Source organism: Rattus norvegicus, chromosome 9, assembly GCF_036323735.1.
Source record: "Rattus norvegicus strain BN/NHsdMcwi chromosome 9, GRCr8, whole genome shotgun sequence".
Classification (NCBI taxonomy): Eukaryota; Metazoa; Chordata; class Mammalia; order Rodentia; family Muridae; genus Rattus; species Rattus norvegicus.
Window position 1 is genome coordinate 113,134,817 of NC_086027.1, and position 23,284 is coordinate 113,158,100.

General features: G+C 41.9%; 1 protein-coding gene across 2 annotated transcripts; it reads right to left on the reverse strand.

Annotated features, from left to right (window-relative positions):
- Positions 1-2,488: 2,488 nt before the first annotated feature.
- On the reverse strand, positions 2,489-22,755 carry Ndufv2 (NADH:ubiquinone oxidoreductase core subunit V2). 2 transcript variants are annotated; one of them, NM_031064.2, is made up of 8 exons: positions 22,600-22,704; positions 13,195-13,260; positions 10,840-10,902; positions 10,639-10,755; positions 8,539-8,707; positions 5,843-5,952; positions 4,014-4,090; positions 2,489-2,634 (listed from the first exon to the last, which is right to left on the reverse strand). In NM_031064.2, the coding sequence occupies exons 1-8, from the start codon at positions 22,648-22,650 to the stop codon at positions 2,541-2,543; spliced, it is 747 nt and encodes a 248-aa protein (NP_112326.1). In that variant the 5' UTR covers positions 22,651-22,704; the 3' UTR covers positions 2,489-2,540. The 2 variants fall into 2 exon arrangements, 1 of the variants encoding a protein (NP_112326.1); XR_010054635.1 differs by lacking the exon at positions 2,489-2,634 and having other exon boundaries at positions 4,062-4,090; positions 5,750-5,952; positions 22,600-22,755.
- Between the last annotated feature and the right edge of the window lie 529 nt (positions 22,756-23,284).

Sequence of the window (23,284 nt, forward strand, 5' to 3'; positions counted from 1 at the left end):
TCTCTCACCACAGCCTCCTTGCTCTTGGACAGCGTTCTCCGCGATTGGCTGCGGCGCGAGCACGTGACCCAGACGGACACGTGACTCCTGCAGGCACGGGACGGGCGGCGTGACCGCCGTGCCCCGCCCCCGACGCGCCCGTCCCTGGGCTCTCCGGAGGAGCGGAGCCTGCGGCGGCGGGTGGCGGTCGTGGGGAGCTGAGCTGAGCGGAGCGGAGCTGGTGGAGGGGGCCGGAAGTCCTGAGCCTCCGGGGCCGGCCGCGCCCGAGGAGCTGTGGGAGCCGCCGCGTGGGAGTCGGAGCCGCCCTGGAGCCGCGGGCTACTGGCGCTCCGCACACGCAGCCTGGTACCACCACCCCAGATGTGCAAAAGGTGGCGTGGGTGCCGGCGCTCGGCGGAGGAAACGCACATATTTTTGCAGGGTTTGAGTTGGGACGGCAAAACCAGCTGGAGGCCGGGAGGGTTTCGTTAGCGGTGGTCGCGCCGGCGAGAGGACACCGCTGCGCGGTGGGGCGGGTCCGGGTTGCGTGTCTGCGCCGGTGTGAGGCGCGGACCGAGGGGCGTCCAAGCCAAACGCACCCAGTGCCCAAAGCACGGCTGTGAGCACTGGTTGCAGAGAACGTGGCATTATGCCCGGTTCTAGCCACGCCATCCTTTGACCTTTTTGAACAGAAATTTCACTAAATTTGTCCGTGTGGTACTAAGTCTCATAGGGCAGGTGGGGAAATTTTTACCATCGCAGCAGCAGCTTGTCCTCAGACTTCCTTCTGAATGCTTTTTATCTACAGCGGTTAGCCTGCAACCGTTGTGCCTTAACCACCCAAGAAGTTACATACTCCACAGGAAACCATCTTCTCCCTCATCGTTAACTGTGGCCTCCTTCAGTATCCGTTAGGACCTTAATGGGGAGTCTAACAGTCCTACCAATAAGCTGAAAATTCTGACGTGACTTTTAGACTTGACAGGGACATAAACCTGCATTTTTAAAAAATCAAGATAGATTTTCTTCCTTGTCCTCACGTATAAAAAAATTTTCAGTATGAACAGTAGGAAACTACTTTGCTGCTATCGGAATATAACAACTTGGATATGTGTCACAAACAAAAAGTTTCTCTTTATGATTGGGGGAGGAGAGGGGGCGGCAGAAATATTGTTCCTTTATAGAGCTCTATATATGTGTGTAATGGGGACAGAACCTATGTCCTTTCGAATGCCAGGCAAGTACCCAACAGTGGTGTATGTAGAGAGCTATATTTCTCGCAAAATATAGCTTTAAAGACCTACCTTAAACCCTAAATCATAAGCACTCAGACCAGTCTGTCTTTATAGGCAGAGGTGGAGAGGTGGCTTAGGGGTTAAAAGCACTGTTGGAGTACCTGGATTCAGTTGTTCCTAACACCCACAGGACCACTCAAAACCATATGTAACTTCAGTTCCTGGGTGTCTGATGTGCTCTTCTGGCTTTTGTGCACACCAAGCACACAGGCAAAACACTGATGCACATAATATAAATCTAGCTTTTCTTTTTTTTTTTTTAAGAGTCTCATTAAGTAGCCCTGTCTGGTGTGGACTTCCATACCTTGACCAGGCTGACTTCAAACTCACAGAGTCTGCCTCCTGAGTGCCTACTACTCCAGTGAGACACCTGTAAGGCCACTGGCATTGATAAATCCTGAAGCAATCTGATTATTCTATGAATTAAAACTATTTCTAGTCTGCATTTTTAGAATTGAATGTAATAGCTTTATTCATACAAGTCTATATTGTACAACTAACCAACTCTACCAGTTATTCCTTAGGTGCTTCCAGTATTAAAAATATAGCCAAAAATGTCCAAACTCTGCCTTAAAAAAAAACAAAAACCAACAACAACACATCCAAGGTTAAATAAGTGTGGTGGCTTTTAAATACCTTTAATCCCAGCATGTAAAGGCATGGCCAAAACATGGACTAGATTTGAGTTCTAGTCCATCCTGGTCTACAAAGTGAGATCCTGTATCTAAATAAGTATCTAAATATTACTTTTAATTTTTCTTCTTGTAAGTAATGCTTTTACTATAATCCCAGAACTTGGGAGGCAGAGGCAAAACTACTCCCCGTTGAAGGCCAGCCTGGGAAGCAGACAAGCCAGGCTACGAAGTGAGATAGCAAACATAACTGAGAGAAAACCCTCTACCCTTGTCACCGGTCAGAAACCCCAGAACAACTATGCTCAATACTAAAACACTTAGGGAATATCAACATAAAGCTTAAAAAACTTTAACAGAATGTGGCTGTGTCTAAAGATACAAAGGAAAATGTACTTGACGTTTTGCAAACCTTTACTTCACAGTATCACTGGTGTGGATGGGCAGCACTTAGTACCTAATTATGTTACAGGTGGACTGAGATGGTAGCCCTCTTGTTCTCACATGATTTCTAACAGCTGGAAGTTACCAGATCACTAACAAGATATGCAGGTGAGAATAAGCAGACAGTATAAGCTCATGTAGTAGGTTCATATTTTATTTCTCCAGTGACATTTTTACAGTTGAATGTAAGTTAAAGGCCTGCTTGCACACCAAAGCCAGGTCCTTTGGGTGGTTCAGTCAAAGAAGTAAGGCCTCCGGCTGGCTCACAACAGAAGCGGCCACTCCTGAAAAGAAAGCAAGTAATGATCATTAGTGGTTAACATATGTAAATTTACTTAAAAAAAAAATGGCCAGGTTTAGTGTTTTCACCTTTAATCCCAGCACTCCATAGGCAAAGGCAGGCAGAGCTCTGAGTTGCTAACCTGGTCTATATATACAGTGAATTCCAAGCCAGTCGGGGCTATAGTAAAACCCTATCTCAAGATAATATTAAAAGGCACCTTTCAGCTTTACTGTAGGTCTATGGGACTATCATTGTGTCTGCTGTCTGTTGCTGATTAAATCTCATTATGTGACACATACTGTACTATAGTTACTTTGAACCATCACTGTGAATTCACAAGCTAACTAGAAATCCCATGAGACCAAATTATGGCACATAAAGAAAACTAATTAAAGATCTGTGATATTAAATAGGACAAAAAGATAGGAAGAATACAAGATAGCTATTTCAAGAAAAGTAGCAAAGATTATTTTGTATTGGAGTCAGTGGCATGGATCAGTGGGGAAAAGCGATTATTGGAAAGGCTAGCAACCCAAGTTCAAAATCTCAAATTTGTACAGGTGTACGGAGAGAAGCAACTCCACAAAGTTGTCCTCTGACCTCCACATATATATTATACATGATCAAAATAAAAAAAACATTTTAAATTATCCTGTATTAATTGAAAAGGAAAATTGGATCTTTAGGTGGAAATAAGAAGGTGGCTAATTTCAGATCAATCTTCTGGTAACATGAACTCCCCCCGCCCCCACCCGGAGCTGGAGACCGAACCCAGGGCCTTGCACTTGCTAGGCAAGCGCTCTACCACCGAGCTAAATCCCCAACCCCGTAACATGAACTTTTAAGCAACAGATTTCTATTTGTAGGAGATTCTCTTTCAGTAAAAGTGTTCTTACAATTTTTTTCTATATGTGTTGAGATGTATGTAGGCATGTTTGCACATATGTTTGTGTATGATGTATGTATGTGCACATGGAGGCCCAAAGCCAATGTTTAATGTCTGCCTCTATCACTCTCTATGAATCAAGGTTCTGCCTCACACTGAACTGGGAACTTGCTGGTTTAGCTAGGCTGGCTAGCCACCTTGTTCAGGGGGATTCCCTGTCTCCTCGTCCAACACCACCCCACTCAGCTTTTATGTGTGTTCTGGGAATCTGAACTCCCTTAAGGCTTACATGGAGAGGATTTTACAAACACTGAACCATCTCCTCAGCCATATTTTATGGATTTTTTAAGAAGAAAAAATCTTGCTCCAGATGACAGCTTTAGATATGCAAATTTCCAGTCATCTCCTATGAATAAGTGTAAACTCTTAAAAAAAAATCAAGCTTCTGTGAAAGGTTCAGTGTAGAGTATGAACGCACACACGTAAAAGTATACCTTGGCCCTGGTTTTGGAACTTTCCCAGCTCTGAGTTCATCAATAATCTCTTCAATATCCTTGGGTGTCAGATCCTCCTAGAGAAAAATTGAAGCCGTCAATTAACTGCTGTAAAAAAAAAAACCTGTAATTCCTTAAAGTGAAATCATTTATTACTTACCAAGATATCTACAACTGAACAGCTCTAATATATAATGCAATATACATTAAGAGCTTTAGCTGAAAAGGCAAAACTACGTGTATTTCTGTATCTGGATTCTAGCCTCACTAGTATCTCAGTCACCAGCTCCCTCAGCATCTCCAAGTTCCCTTCAGGAATCTGAACTTGTTTGAAGATTGCTCAGTTTGAATAAGAGTAGCCCCCATTGGAACGTTCAGTGTCCTGGGAGTGGCACCAGTGGAAAGGATTAGTAGGCGTGGCCTTGCCTAGTGTCTCTTACTACCTGCAAATGAGGATGTAGCTTTCAACTACTTCTCCAGCACCAAGCTGTGCCATGCTTCCTGCCATGATGCTAATGAACTCAACCTCTGAAACCATGAGCCGGGCCCAAATTGTGTTTCCTTTTTATAAGAGTTGCCATGTTATGGTGTCTCTTCACAGCAATCAGAACCCTGACAATAGGAAAACATAAACTAGGAAAGCACCAGTGAACAAAGCACTGCTAACCTGAAAGAAACCCTGCAGCTCAGAATGGTTATCGGTCATCAATAGTTGTGCCTGACTCAAACGCTCTAACTACTAGTGGGAAAAAGAAAAACTCTCTTAGATGCCAAGGCCTGTAGGCTACTATATCAAGATTTATCCCTTATAAAGCCCTGACTAATTCCTATTTGAGGTATACATAAGAGCCCCCTCCCCAAAAGAAAACCTCATATTTCAGCAGGAAAATACCAAGTTTTCAGTTCCCAAGAGGAGCGAGGGACAAGACCCCGGATCAAGACAAAGGAAGACTTCATAAGAGACCAAGCAAACCAGTTAAGATCTAAAAAAAATCTATACATTAAATGCAAAGACAAACTAGAAAGTAAACTGTCCTGCAGAGAACACTTCTAGGCTGGAACCCGCGTCACTGCAGAATGGGTGAGGTAAAGATATAAAGATATCAGCCTTTGGGGGTACAATAAATGATTTAGTACCTCTAAGAGCAGGAGAGAAGTAAGTCCATTCTTGAAAATGCTACCTTCAGCAAAGATCTCAAAGAATCTCCATAAACTATTTTCTAAGAAATAAAAACTAACACAATATCTTAATTGATATAATAGGGGCAGCAAGTAATTTAAAATGCTAATTAGAAAACTCCATGCATTTGGATATTAAAACCTCCAGAAAACTTACAGGTCAAAAATAAAGAGATAAAACAGACAAAAGCCTTGGGAGATACGGATAAGGCAGCAGAGGTATGTTATATATTTCATCTCTATTAAAAAATTCAAACAGTGGCATATTACTATAAATAGACTATACAGAAAAGGTTTAAAACATCTACAGAAAGAATACACACTAAATTTATATCTAGAGAGAAAAATATTTGAGGTGTTTATATGTATAATTTCTTCTGCAAATAATGATAAGAATTAGATAATATTATCTAAGTAAATGCTCTAAAGAGTTGATATTTCATCTTGGTTTCTACTATACGTGACTAAATTTGTCATAACTAAAACTCAAATTTATGTCCTGTAGAAAAATGCAAAATGTTTAAAGATACTTCTTCTAAAACCATCTAGATACTTACACTACTACTAGTTTCTTCTGAATGAGTAACTCAAGAGCCAGTATCTGAACATTAGGACGTTGAGAACTTCAGCTTATGCAGGTGGATACTCACGTAGTAGTCGTCGTTTATTTGAACCATCGGTGCGTTTACACAGGCCCCTAAACATTCTACTTCTATAAGAGTGAAAAGCTTGTCAGGCGTAGTCTCTCCAACTTTTATTCCTGAAAATGTAAATGATCACTATAAGATATAGATTATAGCTTAAAAGCAATATTGTTTAATAAAAACGACAACATCAACATGTGTTATAGAGGCATATAAAAGTATTGTCATGCATTAAATTTCTGTAAAAATGAAAAGAGCCAAACACAATGGCGTACACATGTAATCTCACTCAGCGCTTGGAAAGCAGATAGGACTCAAGTTCAAGGCTAGCTTGGACTATAGAGATCCCGTCTCAAAAAATCAACATAATGACAACATAACACTCATTTTCATTTCTGAAAACATGTTTTGGAGATGGGGACTCACACTGAAGCTCAGGCCGAGCCTCTTAACTCATGACAGCCCTCCTGGCTTAGGTCCCAGAGGTCTGGGGTCATAGGCAAAAGCCACCTGCCTCGCTTCAAGCTATTTCTTAAGTAGGCTCGTTCCTTTAAAATCGATAAAAGCCCTGAGACCAGTGCTCACAGTTTTCATTCACTCTGTGCTATGACTGAACTAGCTGCCCATGCCTAGCTGCTTGTCTGCCACATGGCTGACCTCCTCAAACAGCATGGCTCTACCTTTTCTCTGCCTCACTCTTACAGGCAGCAGTGGGTATTTACAGTTTCCCTGCCTTGGGGTTTTTCTTTTAAACTAATAAAATTGTTCTCAAGCTTCAAAGAATAAATAGGGGATGGAGGCTTCTGGGTGATTAGAGAGAGCACTGGGTGTCCTTGTGGAGGAAGGAGCTGGGTTTGGTTCCCAGTGCCCACAGTTGTGGGTCAGAGATCCAACACCCCTTTCTGGCCACCAAGGATACTGTACACACATAAACAAAAAAGTCATTAAAAAACAAAATGAGGGGGCTGGAGAGATGGCTCGGCGGTCAAGAGCATTGACTGCTCTTCCAGAGGTCCTGAGTTCAAATCCCAGCAACCACATGGTGGCTCACAACCATCTGTAATATGATCTGATGCCCTCTTCTGGTGTGTCTGAAGACAGCTACAGTGTACTTATATAGAATAAATAAATCTTAAAAAAAAATGAGTATCCAATTGGACTGCTAACAACACAGTCAAACCCTTAGATTGGCAGATTCTGAAAACTGAAGGTCAAAGATCATTAAGGAGCTAAGGAAAATGAACACTCATACACTTAAGGGAAGGGATGGGCAAAATACAACAAGTTGACTCAGCAACTTCTTAGTCTTAATATACGGCCTGAAAAATGCAAAAGTGTGTCTATATGAGATTACTAGAGTACTGTCTATAACAGCAAAAATGAGAACAGTGTGTGCTATACAGAGTCCAACGTTACACCACATAACGTAAGAGTACATATATTACATTTATATGCTAAATAATAAAGGATATTAAAACCTATAACCCATGTACAAGCAGTTACCAGAATCCATACCTTAGAGGTATGTTTTGGGACCAGTTTGATCTTTCAGCCTTATATACTTTGATGTTACCCAAATGTATCTGTAACCTACAAGGATGTATATTTTTTAAAAAGCCACACTGATGACAAAGACCAGAGTCAGAGGACTGCAGGTAAGAGCAGCTTGGTCAACTCAGTAAGGCCCTGTCTCCAAGTCAGTAAACACTGGGGTTGAGAATGCAGTCAGTGCTACGTGTACTTGGCTCTAGCACGAATGAAACCTGTGCTCCTCAGTACAAGAAAGAAAATTAAAAGCTACTTTAACTTCAGTCAGAAATAAATGCAGGCAGGCAGTGGTGCACACACCTTTAATCCCAGTACTCCAGAGGGAAAGGCTGGCAGATCTCTCAGTTTGAAGCCAGCCTGGTCTACAAAGCAAATTCTAGGACAGCCAGGGCTACACAGAAGATTGTCTTAAAAACAAAACAAAACAACAACAATGGCAATTTTGTATAGGAAATACTCATTTGTTTTATAGATATGCTATAAAATACATCTATTTAAAATTCCCTTCTGAAATATTCTATGTTGTTACTCTATGACTTCTCTAGAAAAGTAGTACATGGACACTCTAAAAGTTATTTTTAATTGTGTATTTGTGCACACAAATGCAGGTGCCTCAGAAATGTCTGGTCCACTTGGGGCTAGAGTTACAGGTGGTGGTGAGCTGCCTGACCCTCTGGGGAAGCAGTACCCGAGTCATCTCTAGCCATATGTAGTCATCTTTGTGTGGCACATGCTAACATACTTAATGATTAAAGTAGATTAAAGGCTCACACTTAAGGCTGATTATGAGATGAACACAAACTAGAAAGAAATAAAAGTAAGCAAATGTATCTTCTTATGTACTGAATAAGTACAACAAGCCAATGAGATCACTTGAAGTTGAACATTTTAGGTGGAAAATGTCAAATCCAGAAAGATAATTTTGTTTGGAAGTCAGGAAATGTACAGAGGAAGCTTGCTTTGTTTGTTTGTTTGTCTGGGCTGGGGGTGGGGAAAGGTATCTCAAGACAGGGTTTCTCTGTGTAGCCCTGGCTGTCCTGGAACTTACTTTATAGATCCCTGTCCCTACCTCACAAGTGCTGGGCGATTAAGGTTGTGCCCCAAGGCACCTTGGCTATTCTTGGTATTACTGAAAGAAATGAAGTATTCCATACCCAGCTTTCTCTGAAGGGTCTCCAGGATGCTGTCAGAGTCTCGAAGCATGCAAGGTGTAGTAGTGCAGACCTGAATGTGGTACTTCCCAACTGGCTTTCGATTGTACATTGTGTAAAAAGTCGCCACTTCATAGACTCTCATTGGAGGCACTTGTAAAACTTCTGCCACCTAAATATTAAAACATTAAAGATGACTACAGTGCTCACATCACTGAAGTCATGTATCCAGGTCTAAATAGCACACTGTGTCCTAAATGCTCCTACATTCTTGCTTGTTTTTATTTTTCTCTACAGTCTTAGTATTCAACAAGAGACCTAAATGTTTTTATTACCAAACCAACATTTTCCTTTTAAAAAAAAGTTATGGTCTGGCAAGATAGTTCAAGGAACTAAAAGACCTTGCTGACCATAGAAGTCCTCTGACCTCCACATGTACATCACACACTAAGCTTAATTTTTAAAAACTAAGGTATAATTTCAAATGAAACATTTTACAAGAACTATATAGCATACTATTTTTGTTTTTTTCTCAGTGCTGATGATCAATCAGGCTTTGGAGTTAGTAGGCAATGCTCTTCTACTTAGTTCTCCAGGTTCTGGTCAAGGCTTCTGGGAAAATTAACCACTCATGTTAACTAAGGAAAGCATTTAGTCATTAAATAAAGCTTCGTAGCATGTGTCAGTGTTAGGGTAGTATACATACGAATAGAACAATCAACACAACCTAAAATTGCATTTGCGGTTTGTAGATAAACAAAGGTGAGACACTCTGTCTTGTTTCTTTTGTGATAGTCCACAAATACAGTTCAGAAAGTGATGAAACTGAGCATACTACAGTGGGGTACCCATGACAGCAGAAAGCAGAGTTGTCATCACACGCTTTAACACGCACTCTGTAAAAGATGTGTTGTACTGTCACATGGATTACCTGTAATTACCATAGTAACAGGATGTAAGTAAATCTGAAATCTAGATTACTGCTGAAACTATTTGAAAAACAACCTTCACATGTAAGGCAGGAGGACTGGCAGAAGCTCAAGAATAGACTGGGCTAAGTGTGCCAGGCAGACTGTCTTGGAAGGAGAGGGTGAGTCTTAACAGTGTTTGTAAATAAGCTGAAGTGGGTCGCTCGGCAGTTCTGAAGGTAACCAAATGCCATGCATACCACATACTAGATACAAATCTGTGTTAAAGACTAGAACGTCAGATGTAAAGATATTAAGACATTACATTTGGTAAGGGATTTTTCCCCTGTAATTTTAATGTTGAAACACTTACTTTGCAAAACACCTAAATTACACATAATTTGACATCTTTTCATTATGACCACGCAAAAGGTGTCGGGGGAGGAAAACAAATCTTTCATATTGATGCCTATGTCCTGCAAGAATGGAAGCTGTACTACAAAAACATACTAAGGAGGAGTTCTATCCATCCATCCACCCACCTACCCACCCACTCACCAATCCATCCATCCACCCACCCATCTACCCACCCACCCACCCACTCACCAATCCATCCATCCACCCACCCATCTATCCACCCACCCACTCTATCCATCTATTGTATGTATATATGAGTAAACTCTGATATCAGTGATTATCATGACGATTTTTTTGTTATGGGAAAAATGTTTATTTTGTAATTATTTTAATTTAGAAATAGAACTTGATAGGAAGGAGGAAAGAAACAGAAAAAAAGCATCCAGGCGACGTTTTAATCTAGGAGCTTGTCACCCCTCAATGGTTCACTAGTCCCATGATGAGAAGGGACTCAGCCACCCACAGTTATTAATGGGGTTGTGGATCAGTTTCACAAAGCCAGTGAATCGAATCCCATGATAGCGAATCCTATTGCTGTGGCCATGGCCAGCTTCCGGAATTCTTTTCTACCGGGTTTGGTGCATCTTTTAACCAGCCGAATCAAGTCCTTTACAAACTGCCAACTTGGCTGGACAAACCACATTACCTGGTCCATGTTTATGGGATGGTGGTTTGAGAGGGTAGAGACACATGGTTAGGAGAGAATTCGTCATGATGAATTCTGTATGAAATTATCACATACAACCTCCCCTTCCCTGAGGGAAATTGAATTCAGTACCTTGTTCATGGCAGAGATAGGCAGCCACCCATTCTGCCTTTGGGCCAGGTCCAGCACTGGAAGCACAGCTGCTGCTCTGTGCCCTTCCGGGTAGTTTCTGACTATTGCCTCTATCCTCTGCAGAAGGAAGAGTACCGCTTTACATAGATAAGTGGAAGCACTGAATACTGGATAAATCAACTAATTGTCTATTAAACATACCTCGTAGTTTTCTGGTGTGAAATCAAATGGAGTATCTGGGTTATTCTCAGGAGTATCTCTATGCTATACCAAAAAAAAAATTCCAAAATTATCAACATTTTTTCTAAAACTGAAACACTACTGTACATTATTATATATATATATATATATATGTATATATATATATATCATTATATATATCGTTGCCACTCATTTAATCCCATCAGTCTACCTCTGTAGCAAGAATGACTAAAAATACTTGTTAACTGTTTGTTAAAGTTAAGTTAGCAGAACTAAAACTTTTAAAATAGTTTCAAAATGAACCCTTAAAGATTAAGGCATACTTTTTGGTTTCAAAATAAAAAAAAATTATTCAGCTTCACTAGAATGGGATATTCCAGTTCAAATATCAAATACAAAGTAGCAGCAGTATGTAATTAAGACAAAAAAATTAAATATGAGCTGGAGAGATGCTGGGCATGGTGACACATGCCTTTAATCCCAGCATTTGGGAGGCAGAGGCAGGTGGATCTCTGAGTTTGAGGATAGTCTGGTCTACAGAGAAAGTTCCAGGATAGCCAGGGCTCTAATTATTATACCAAGAACCCCTATCTTAGGGGGAAAATGCTTGCTGCTAATGCAGAGACCCAGAGCTCAGTTCCCAGCATCCACATTGGCAAATGCATCCCAATACCTCCAGTTCCAGGGTACTCACTGGTTCCTTCTGGTCTCTAAGGACACCAGTACTACATGCACATAGACAAGTAAACATACACATGAATAAAAATTTTAGATGAAAAGTCAACACGTGAATTCCTGACAAGCACAGTACCCAAAAGCAAAGGAATTCAATCACCCAAGCTATCTGGGACAAGCACAAAAGTACATCTTTCCCCAAACAAGTTTCCAAAGAGAAAGCTTCAAGCTAACATTTAGAAGGTTAGTTTGCCAAGAATTCAAAGACATCCTGGGTTACGATGTGAAAACCCTATATAAAAACAAACATCAAAAGCAAAAAAACTAAAACCACAACTATATTCCAAAAACACCACCAACAACAAACAGAAACCCAGTGGAGTAAGCCAAACACTGAAGGTGCGTTTAACCCCAGAAAGCAGATCTCTGTAAGTTCAAGGCCAACCTGGTTTATATAGCAAGTTCCAGGCCAGCCAGCAATAGTCTCAACATAAATAAGTACAAAATTACTTTTTAAAGAGCAGAATAAGCTTAATATTAAGAGATGTCTTGATGTTCTCAGAGTTTTGCTTTTTAGAAAGGTATGTATGAAGCAAAACAGGGAAGAAAATGGAAGCTTTGGACAATAATTTGAAGTATGTACTCTAAATCACCATATACATTTACTACATTGTCATCAAATGCTAGGTTAATTACTAAAATGCAAACATAGCATTTAAAGCTAGTTTATAAATGCCACCTAGTATTAAAACTGTGAAGCCAAAATAATGGAGACCAACTGCTTTGTGAGATAGCATATTTACTATGTGGTAATGTACTAATCGTATTGCTCTAAATGCTTTGAGTTTCAAACAAGTGTCCTTCAGGGATTCTCAACCTACAGTCATGTAGTCTGACCATCAGATCAGCCCTTACAGCAATGTTATCAAACAATAACCTAAATGTTTTTGTCCTCTGAGACAGTGTTTCTCTGTGTAACAGAGCCTTGGCTGTCCTAGAACGCTCTATGCAGATCAGGCTGGCCTAAAACGCTCAGAGCTCTGCCTCCTAAGTGCTGGGAATAAAAGCATGCTCCATCGCAACCTGCTCACAGTAGCCGAAATTCTCAACCCTAGAGTCACCTAAATTTCTAGGTGTTAGTTTATATTTGATAGGTTCAGCTGGAACCAAGCATTATTTGAATTAAAACAAATTTAACAAGCTATATTTAGATACCCATAGTGATCAATATATGCCAAAGACAGAGATGTTAAGGTTTGTTTTGGGGGGCAGGAAAAATGGCTCAGAGGTTAAGGGCACTTACTGTTCTTGCAAAGCAATCAGGCTTGGTTCCCAACCCCCACATGCAGCTCTCAGCTGACTGCACTCCAGTTTGTAAGGATCTAACATGACCTGACCTTCTCTGGCTCCTGCATGTACATAGTGCGCACACAGGTTCTCAGTTACACTCACACATAAAATTAAAACAAAAGTCTTTTGATTCTTTTCTCTTGAAGCTGCAAAGATGGCTCAGTGGTTGATTCTTTTCCTTGCAGTGCTAGGGACTGAACCCAGATACTGCACACTCTAGGCAAGTATTCTGCCACAGAGTTATGGTAACATATCCCACAACTTATGACGTTACCGTGGATTCACTCAAATTTCCAAGTCTTTCCATTATCAGGAATTCCAATTACTTACCACAAATAAGGCTCCTCCAGCACCATTTTGCACTGCTGTCTTATGCAAATTCCTTGCATGTCTTCCCTAAAGTTTAAAATTTTAAGAAAACTTAGTCACAAATTTTAAAAGAGTCATAATTTAAAATAAGAGAATCAAGTTATCTTGGGTAATATCTTAGGAGAGCTGGCCTACATCCTATGCCCTTCTCCCTCAGAAGTATCAGGAAACATGCATAAAGGTACATTATTAACTTACCTGTGAGGTCTGTGGAAAAACTGACCCAAACCCAGGCTTGTGCACAGGTGCCACGAGCACTCTCTACTCACATGAGGCTGGCATGGACCTCAGAGAACTAAGTGGCTGTCTGTCCTTTTGTCTAAGTTGAGGTCAGCTTTTTAATGTGGTGAACTTTCGCTGCATGAGACAGGGTCTCACTATGTAAGCCTGCTATGCTGGATTGTCCTGCAGACCAGGCTGCCCTTCTAGAGCCCCATCTGCCCCTATCTCCTAAGTCACGGCTATGCACAAATAGTCACACTATACTCTTCTAAAAAGTTTTCAATAGAGTCTCCCTATGTAGCCCCAGCTGGACTTTACTTTTTTCTTTTTTGCCTCAGCCTTCCTGATTCTGGACTGATTAGAGGACTTTCCTGGCCCTGCCAGCCTTTTCAGTTCTTCACTAAATGCTTGAGCAGCTCCGGCCACACACCTTACTACCTCTAAGGCTATGCAGACTTACCAGGTGCAACTGCTCTGGAACGAACCTGACTACATTTTGTTCTTCTGGGCCTCTCCTGTACTGCTGACCTCTCTCTTCTCTAAGCAATTGCAATATTATTCTAAATCCCACTATCTATTTCTTAATTCTATGAACCATAAATATTGGGACGCTGAATTAAACTAAGCATGGGACTGGCTACTAGAAACACTAAGTGCAAGTTACATGACCCAACAACATACTTAACTTTACCACAGATCATACTGCTTCATCTTGCCTTAACTAAAAAACCTAGTTACAGACATAGGTACAACATACAGTGGTCAAAACTATCAGTTTTATGTACCACCCACAACCAGAGAAAGGGTCCTCTGGAGGGGTTTTGCCTCAACTGTGTTCTCCCCGACCACCCCACCCCCACCCTTAGGCAGCTAGTAGATAAACAAGCATTACTTTATGCTTCTTTTTTTTAAATATATAACTTAAAAAACAATTCAACACATTGAAGGCTGTGAAACATGACACTAAACTATAGAAAACACACACTGAAGTCACTTTAGCTGAGAACACAAGAAAATATGGAAACTTCTGAATAACAGAGAATTACTTAAGTAAACACTGAGAGAAAATAACTATTTTGTAATAATGGCTAATTTTAAGGCAGGGGAAATAATCCCTCTTTTCACCTCCTGAGCCTTACACACTCATTTCTTGAAGATTAGCCACAACTCGAAAGTCCCCACCCTCTGATCTCAACTCTGACTCCTCTGCTCTCTCCCTTACAGCCTCTCTGGCATCATCTCCCCACTATGTTGAAGACTACTATGTCTTACACAGTTCTAGTGATAACACCCAGAAAAGACCTTAAGTGCATAAAGTTAATGAGGGAAATTAGTAAAGACCATGAACATTTAAAAACTTAAAAGCATGAAATTTAAAATAATACTGCCAGCTTAAATTAGGAAAAGTTTTGGTTTGGGATCTTTTTTAAAGATAGCATTCCATTTTGTTGAGAGCATGGGAGAAATGGACTTGCTAATGCATTAGGCAAACACTCATACAAGCCTTTTAGGGAAGCAAACCAGTATGATTTATGGAAAACCTCAAGGAAATTTATATCTTTTGGGGGAGGTGTTTTGAGTGGGGGATGGTTGAAAACATGATTTCTCTATTCAACAGAGCTCTGGCTGTCCTGGAACTTAATTTGTAAAACCCCTGCCTCTGCCTACTGAGTGCTGGGATTAAAGGCATGAGCCACCATGCCTGATGTGAATTTTTTTCTTTCTTTTTTTAATTTACTTATTTTATTTATATGAGTACATTGTGGCTGTCTTCAGACACACCAGAAGAGGGCATCAGATCCCATTACAGATGGTTGTGAGCCACCATGTGGTTGCTGGGAATTGAACTCAGGACCTCTGGAAGAGCAGCCAGTACTCTTAACCGCTGAGCCATCTCTCCAACCCCAATTTATTTCTTTTAACATAGTAATGCTTTTAGAAATTTACTTTTAAAGAACACTGCAGTAGTAGCTTGGACTGATAGTGTCCCTCCTACAATCCTAGCACTAAGCTTGAGAGGGTGCTATGAATTTAGGCCTACATATGAAGACCCTGTCTCAAGGGGAGGAGAGGTGCTCTGTGCATGTGTATGCAAGTAAGGGGGCTGGAGAGATGGCTTAGTGGTTAGAGGACTTGTTCCTGGCCCTGCCAGCCTTTTCAGTTCTTCACTAAATGCTTGAGCAGCTCCGGCCACACACCTTACTACCTCTAAGGCTATGCAGACTTACCAGGTGCAACTGCTCTGGAACGAACCTGACTACATTTTGTTCTGACCTCCCACTCTAACTGCTCTTACAGGTTCTGTTCCCAGCATCCACCGGGGGCATTTCACAACTGTAACTCCAGCTCCAGGGAAATCCCAGACCTCTAACTTGGCAGGCACCTGCACTCACAGCATGAACCTACATATACACATATATTTAAAAATAATAAATCTTTAAAAGAAATGAGCATAAAAGGCGTAAGAATATTTTGCTGTGCATGGTGGCACACACCTTTAACCCTAGCACTGAGGAGGCAATGTCACACAGATTTCTATGAATTCAGTTCAGCTTGTTCTATGTCGTGAGTTTCAGGCCAGCCAAGGGTACATAGTAAGACCCTGTCTCAAAAGATAAAAAAAACAAAAACAAACCAAAAACCCCAAAACCAAAAAACAAACAAATCAAAATAAAACTGTTTCTAGCAGAGTTATTGTAAAAACAGAAGCAAAGAGAAGCTTTAATTTTAAAGTATTTTCAGAGTGTAATTTGATGAGATTTGTGTGTGTGAATGCAAGTACATGAGTGGAGGTCAGAGGACAACTTTCAGGAGTCCTCTCCTTCCACTAAGACTCAGGAACCAGGTCATGAGGTCTCCACAGCAAGTTTTTACTTTGTGAGCCATCTTACCACCCAAAAAAGAAGTTCTAAATGAGCAAATTTTCCATATTGGAGAATTAAATAGCTGTTAATTTTTATAAAAAATGACACAGGAAAAAAGTATTGATGCCACCGTCACATCAGAAATGATTAGGAATTCTTTTTTATAGGATATGATTGAGGCTGGAGATGGTTCAGCAGTTAAGAGCACTGGCTGGTCTTCTAGAGGACTCGGGTTCAATCTCCAGCACCCACACAGTGGCTTGCAATCATTTGTACCTCCAGTGTCAGGGACCCTCCCTGATGACCTTGGGCAACAGTGTACACGTGGTGCACAGGCATACGGCGTACAGGAAAAATACAAAATACAACAAAACTGACCTTTAAAAAATACAGACTGTCATCCCTACTTTAACAACTATAGACACTAATAAAAACTGAATAATTGTCACCATCACTTTTATTATAAGTTGCAAGGTCTCATATATTTTTCTCTGTTTTCCAAATTCCTATTTAATACTGGTACACGAACTGAAAAAGACTGATTTAAAACAAAGCATTCAGGGAGTTGGGGATTTAGCTCAGTGGTAGAGCGCTTGCCTAGGAAGCACAAGGCCCTGGGTTCCGTCCCCAGCTCCAGAAAAAAAAAAAGAAAAAACAAAAAAAACAAAGCATTCACAAATGAAATGTATTGACCTTTTCTTTGGTCAATATTTGATCCCTTTTTATTTATTCAGGGTGTTTCATGCATATATTTTGTTTAAAATAAATAAGGAAGAGCTGGAGGGATGCCCAGCCGTTGGGAGACCTGCTTTTGCAAAGGTCTTGGGTTTGGTTCTCAGCACCCACTTGGTGAATTCTAATTGTCCACAACTCCAGTTCCAGGGGATCAGTGCCCTCTGCTGGCCTCTGGGCACCATGCACACATGTGGTGCACAGTCACACATGTAGGCAAAACACATAAAACACATGAAATGAAAATAGTCTTTAAAATAAATACAGAGCTAATTTTGAAAAGGCTGCTCATTAGCTTCCTGATGGTCAGGACCTCCCTATTAGAACATGCCTCCAGCGAAAACGTTTATTTATTTGTTTGCTGTGAATGACTCACAGAAATTGTCTCCAGGGACAGGACTCAAGATGGCAGTTTTGGTGGCAAGAACCCAACCACTTGAAAACCAATCCCCTGAAAAAATATTTTTGAGGCATACTCTTACTGACTAGTAATTCTGCATATTCGCATGAATTTATACATCAAAAAAAAATCAATGTTTTAATTGTAAACCACTGATGTCAGAATAATTAAGAAGAGTAGGGAGAGGGCTGGAGAGATGGATCAGTGGTTAAGAGTGCCGGCTGCTCTTCCAGAGGTCCTGAGTTCAATTCTCAGCAACCACATGATGGCTCACAACCCTCTGTAAGGAGATCTGGTGCCCTCTTCTGGCCTGCATGCAAACATGTATAATAAACAAACAAACAAATCTATCTTTAAAAAAAAAAGAGTGGGGAGAAAAAGCTAAGTGGTATAAACTCAGGACTTTCTGGTTTTATTTTTTCCAAAGTGAAGAGTTTATATTAATACTTTGCCACTTCCTAATATGAAACTTTATTCTTAATGTCTTTTTTAAAAGATTGGTGTGTGTATGTGTGTCCAGGTATCCATGAAGTTCAGAAGTGGAAGATAAGATCCCTTGGAGCCAGAGTTACAGGGAGCTGTGAGCACCGGATGTGTGCTGGGATGCACTCTGGCCAGCCCTCAGAGCAGTAAGTCGTTCTTAACTGCTGAGCCATCATCTCTTCATCTCCAACTTCTTTCTTTACATTTTATGTGTATAGGTGTTTTGCCTGCATGTATATATGTGCACTATATGCAAGACAAGACTGGTGCCTTTACCCCTTAGGAGGTAAAATAATAACTGAAAGACAGATTGAAAGTTAATTTTAAAACATGACAGATAAATTGTCTTTTGTTTATAACAACTAATAAAGAGTCATTCTCAAAATAGCAGACTATTGAATTTCTTGCATCTGTTAGTATGTGATTTTTATATTGTAATTAGACTGTGACTTCTGATATAATTATATTTTTAGATAGTTGAAAAATATCTGGAGTTGGGGATTTAGCTCAGTGGTAGAGCGCTTGCCTAGGAAGCGCAAGGCCCTGGGTTCGGTCCCCAGCTCCGAAAAAAAGAACCCCCCCCCCCAAAAAAAAGAAAAATATCTACTTCCTCTCTGCTAAAATTAACATATATATATAATTAACATATATATATAATATAATATATATTAAATATATCCCCCTTTACTTAAAGGAGGTGGAAGGTGGGAGAAGCACTGGTGTCCCATAAGGGACTTTATGTTCCTGAGTGATTCATGCTAGTAGTGTCCTGCCACCTTCGAGCTTATCCAGTGCACCAGGACACAAACAGCCCTTTCATTCAAGATGCACACAAAGTGGAGCACAGCAAACCAAGCCAGCACTTTACACAGAATACCCCACTTATGCGAGCTCTCCAAATGTTCTGTTGGAGAATCAGTCTGCTACAACCTGTCCAGTAGGATGTGTCTCTTGCACACACAGGCATCTGCCTGTTTCTCAAGTGGGATTAAAGGCAGGAGCCACCACCGCCAAGCTTACTTTTGTTGTTTTGAGACAATAGTCTCATTGGATAGTCCAAGCTAGCCTAAACTTTCTATGCTCCTATGTCAGTCTCCCAAGTGGCAATATTATAGGTATAGACCATCACATGCAGTTAACAGTAGTCTTTATCGACAATATCCTAACGCCATGCGTGACTTGAGAAAATATCTCAATATACTTTTCCTGACTTACTAATCACTAGGTCTCAGACATTCTACTGAGCAATTTTTGTTATTCCTGCTATTGCATTCCCCAGCCCTGCTTCTGTCCCAGCTCTCCTTCCCCCCCAGCTGACTACCGCTGGCATGGTTCCATGACTGTCTTATGCTTTTCCACACCTCTAGAGATGCTCAGGAAAATTCTAATGTGGTAGCACTAGACTCAGTCTGAGCTATGTATCTGCCATGGCTGCTCACGTCTTACTGATAAAATCTAAATCCTCTCATGTCTCCCACCATCTTATTTCCTCTCCAAACTACCGTGCACTTCACTTCTTGTACATGCAGCTACTTCAACTTACAGCCCTTTATGCCTCCTCACGCATATCAAGGCCATGTAAGTTCCTCCTCTTAACCCTGTACAGCGACTAGAGAAAGGAACTGTCTGTGCTCCCACAATCACAGCACTCATTCAACTTAGTTGTTCATCATATACAACACTTTCCCTGGGCAGCTTCAAAAAGGAATACACACACACACACACACAGTCAGTCAGCGCAAACCTATAACCATGAAATAAAAGGGTGAAGCTTCTCTATGGAAAACTATGTTGGCAAGCTATACTGTGCCACTTATTATTAAATCTTCAAACTTCCAAGTAGGAGTGTATGTAACCCAGCATAAGTTAAGAAAATTTGGGGATTTGAATTTTAAGATACACATACATTAAGATAAAATTTCTTGGTTGCTTTTTTTTTCTTTTTTGAGAAGGGTCATTAAATAGCCCTTGATGTCCTGAAACCTGCTGTGTAGAATAGGCTGTCTCAAACTCACTGAGATCCTCCTGCTTTTGGGATTAAAGGCATATACCAAGCTGACTATCCTAAAAGGTAAAATTTCTTTTGGGTCTGCTGGGATTTTACAAAGTTAGGTTTGAGTATCTCTAATGTAACAGGCCAACTAGGACTGCACAGAGAGACTCTGTCTCAAACAAACAAACCAGACATCTCTCCTGTAAGCCAGGTATGACGGCTCACAGCTGTAATGCCACACTTAAGAGGAATGCTAAGAGGATTGCGAGAGTTCGAAGCCAGCTGGGGCTGTTCTACAAAGACACCAAAATAAAAAAATAAATATAAAAACCATCATGCAGGGTTGGGGATTTAGCTCAGTGGTAGAGCGCTTGCCTAGCAAGTGCAAGGCCCTGGGTTCGGTCCTCAGCTCCGAAAAAAGAAAAAGAAAAAGAAAGAAAAAAAAAAAAAACCCAACACTCATGACAATGGGATGGATATTCTTAAAAGAAGTAACTTAGACTGCAGTGTCTATGTAACCTACGCATTCACAATGTCCGGGATACAACTCAAAATTATTCATGTGGGGAACATGTTGGGGTGACAGCACAAATCCACTATCACAAGGGAAAACATTTCAAAACTGAAAGCAGAGGCCCGGGAGTGCATGTGGATCTGAGTTTGAGGCTAGGATAGTCTTCCTTCCAGGCTAGCCAAGGCTACATAAAGAAACTGTCTCAAAACAACAACACCCACAAAACAAAATCCTGCTTTTCAGTTACTTCTTGTTACCCTTTGCCTCAGGAACAAAAGAAACAAAAGATGTCTATAGGAACTTTTTTTTCTTTTTTTTCCGGAGCTGGGGACCGAACCCAGGGCCTTGGCTTGCTAGGCAAGCGCTCTACCACTGAGCTAAATCCCCAACCCCATCTATAGGAACTTTTATGCCCCTACTTCTCCTCCTCAACCAGATGTTTCACACAGCCTCTCTTACCTATGTGACCTTCCAGTGTCTGACTCCAACCAGACCTATTCCACCCCCACTCCTGCATCAGTCATCTACTCAAAGCAGGACCCTTACTCTACATAAAGCCTTTCCCTGACTCTTTACTACTCTACACTACCACGGTCTCCTTTTAGTTTGTTGTAGGGGGCTGGGATTTGAGTTGGGGATATTTTACAGACAGGAATTTATATAGGCCAGGCTGACCTCAAACTGAGCATATAGCTAATGATAACAAGCACTCTCATGGTCCTGCCTCTAACTCCTGAATGCTAGGATATCACATGTGGCCAGCCATACTCATATGTACCTTATGAGTGTTCTTACATGAAGTAACCCCACAAAAACCAGACTCGTTTCTAATTTGTAGTGATGAAAACACTGCACCACCCTCTAAGATATAAATTCGCCTATTAAACACACAGCAAAGGGCCATCAAACATCACCCATCGTTACTATACTCCAGCAGGACACGGAAGCTCACACCTGTAATCTCAGCACTCGAGGCAAGGCAAGAGGACCAACAAACATTCAAGTCCAGCATGGCCCACTTTGCAGGCTCCAGGCCAGCCAGGGCTGCATGGTGAGATCTAATTTCAAAAGGAAAAAAAAAAAAGTACTATAATCCAATCCACATTGTTACCTGGACCTAGAAATACATTCAAACAACTAGGGACAGACTCAATATTCCCATTTCACATCTGAAGAAACAAAGACTAATTGCTCTAGATCATGTCACATAACTACAAAAGGTCACCTGGGATGCTACCCTTCAAAACACAGGTCTAAGTCTAAAGAAAGCCCTGAATGGATTCTATACTAATACATACTGTGTTTTGTTGAACACCAACTTAATTTTTGTTTTACTGCTGGGAAAATAAAAATCCAACCAACCAAACAAGGCTTTTTTCTATCCTGTAATTGCTGTGTAGTTAATTACGACAGCCATTATTTACTGTGTGCCCCTGCACTCTCCGGACACAAGTCACACACGTGAAGGTCAGAGGACAACTCACACCTGAAGGCCTTTCCACACTGAGCGATCTCGCAGGCCCTGAAGTCTGCATTTTAGGTTCGCTTCAGTGTTTCAACTTCAGTTCAATTCCTTTGCCTATCTGAGACGTACCTGACAATCAAATGATCATAAAGCTACGCCTCTTAATCAATGCTACTATTCTTTCACGGTTAGTTCCTACGATTTTCTGCGGAGCATTTCCTATAGTGAATGGACAACTTCAGTAAATGAAACGCTGGTCACCTTCATCTAGGCCTGATGAAGGAACTCGGCAAGCCTTCACCAAGCACATCAGCGTTTTCTCCAGCATGCCTTTAATTCTGTTGCAGCGTTGCCGCTAAGTCTGACAGACAAGAAGCCCCTTTCTTCGCTGCCGGGTTCCTGGAAGCAGCAGGCCGCCAGGATCTCACTAGGTTCCGCACCGGGACAAATGACAACCGCCTTCCTGACCTTGACTAAGTTAGGGTGACTTTCCGGGCCCGGTGCGGGCGGCCGGCCACCCGCCGCCGCCGCAGCTGAGGGGCATCCCGGAGGCACCCAGGACGAAGGCCGCGGCGTCTCCGCCATCGCCAGCTGACCTATCCAGCACCCTGGGGTCTCCGGGTACCAAAGCTAAGAGAAACATAAAGAGCGGCGACTATGGCGACAGTGCCCGCTTCACCCCGAGCCTCTTACCCACTGAGCGGTGAGGCCGGACGCCCTGGCCCGCAGCGCCAAGGAGAACATGGCGGGGTACGCGGTTCTCCGACCCTGGCCGCTCTAGGCTGACAGGGAACGAACGAGCCTGGAGGCCCGGCGGGCGCGGCCCCGAGCCCAGGACGCACGGCGCGCGCGCTCACGAGCCCGGGACGCACGGCGCACGCTCACGAGCCCGAGCCTGGGCGTCTGGAAGAGTGCGCAGCTCCAGGCGCCCGGGCGCGCGAGGGCGCGCGTGGCCTGCTGGAACAGCCCAATCCCTAAAAGGCCGGCTGGGCAAGCTGAGTCCCGGCCCTGAGGACGAAGCGGGCCTCCTGGAGGATCTTGTGTTTGTTCTGTCAAACACCTCTTCTGGTATTGCAGTTACTTCCTGCACAATCCGGTCGGCTGAGACTTATCTTACACCCGATCGTACTTAAAGGGCTGCCACTTAGTGGACCTGAACAGCAAGTGCCTTGTCTTCCAAGACTTCGCTTTTAGAGTCTGTAAAAGGATAGGCTAGCTGGAATTGACTTCGGAATGCCAGGAAGTGGGAGGTAGAAATGATGACTGTCGATGCTACGCGCTCGACGAACAAATATTCTTTGTGCTTGTGTATGCTCTAGACATTTTCCATAGTGAAACTGGTGGAGGTGGGGAAGCCACTGAGTTCTTGATATGTGGT

Excerpts from the sequence above, each read along its gene's own strand:
- Ndufv2 (NM_031064.2), bottom strand. The coding sequence starts at position 22,650 with ATGTTCTCCTTGGCGCTGCGGGCCAGGGCGTCCGGCCTCACCGCTCAG. Across the intron at positions 10,903-13,194 it reads CTGGAGGAGCCTTATTTGTG|CATAGAGATACTCCTGAGAA; the intron begins GTAAGTAATTGG and ends TTTTTGGTATAG. Across the intron at positions 4,091-5,842 it reads AAATAAACGACGACTACTAC|GAGGATCTGACACCCAAGGA; the intron begins GTGAGTATCCAC and ends ATTTTTCTCTAG.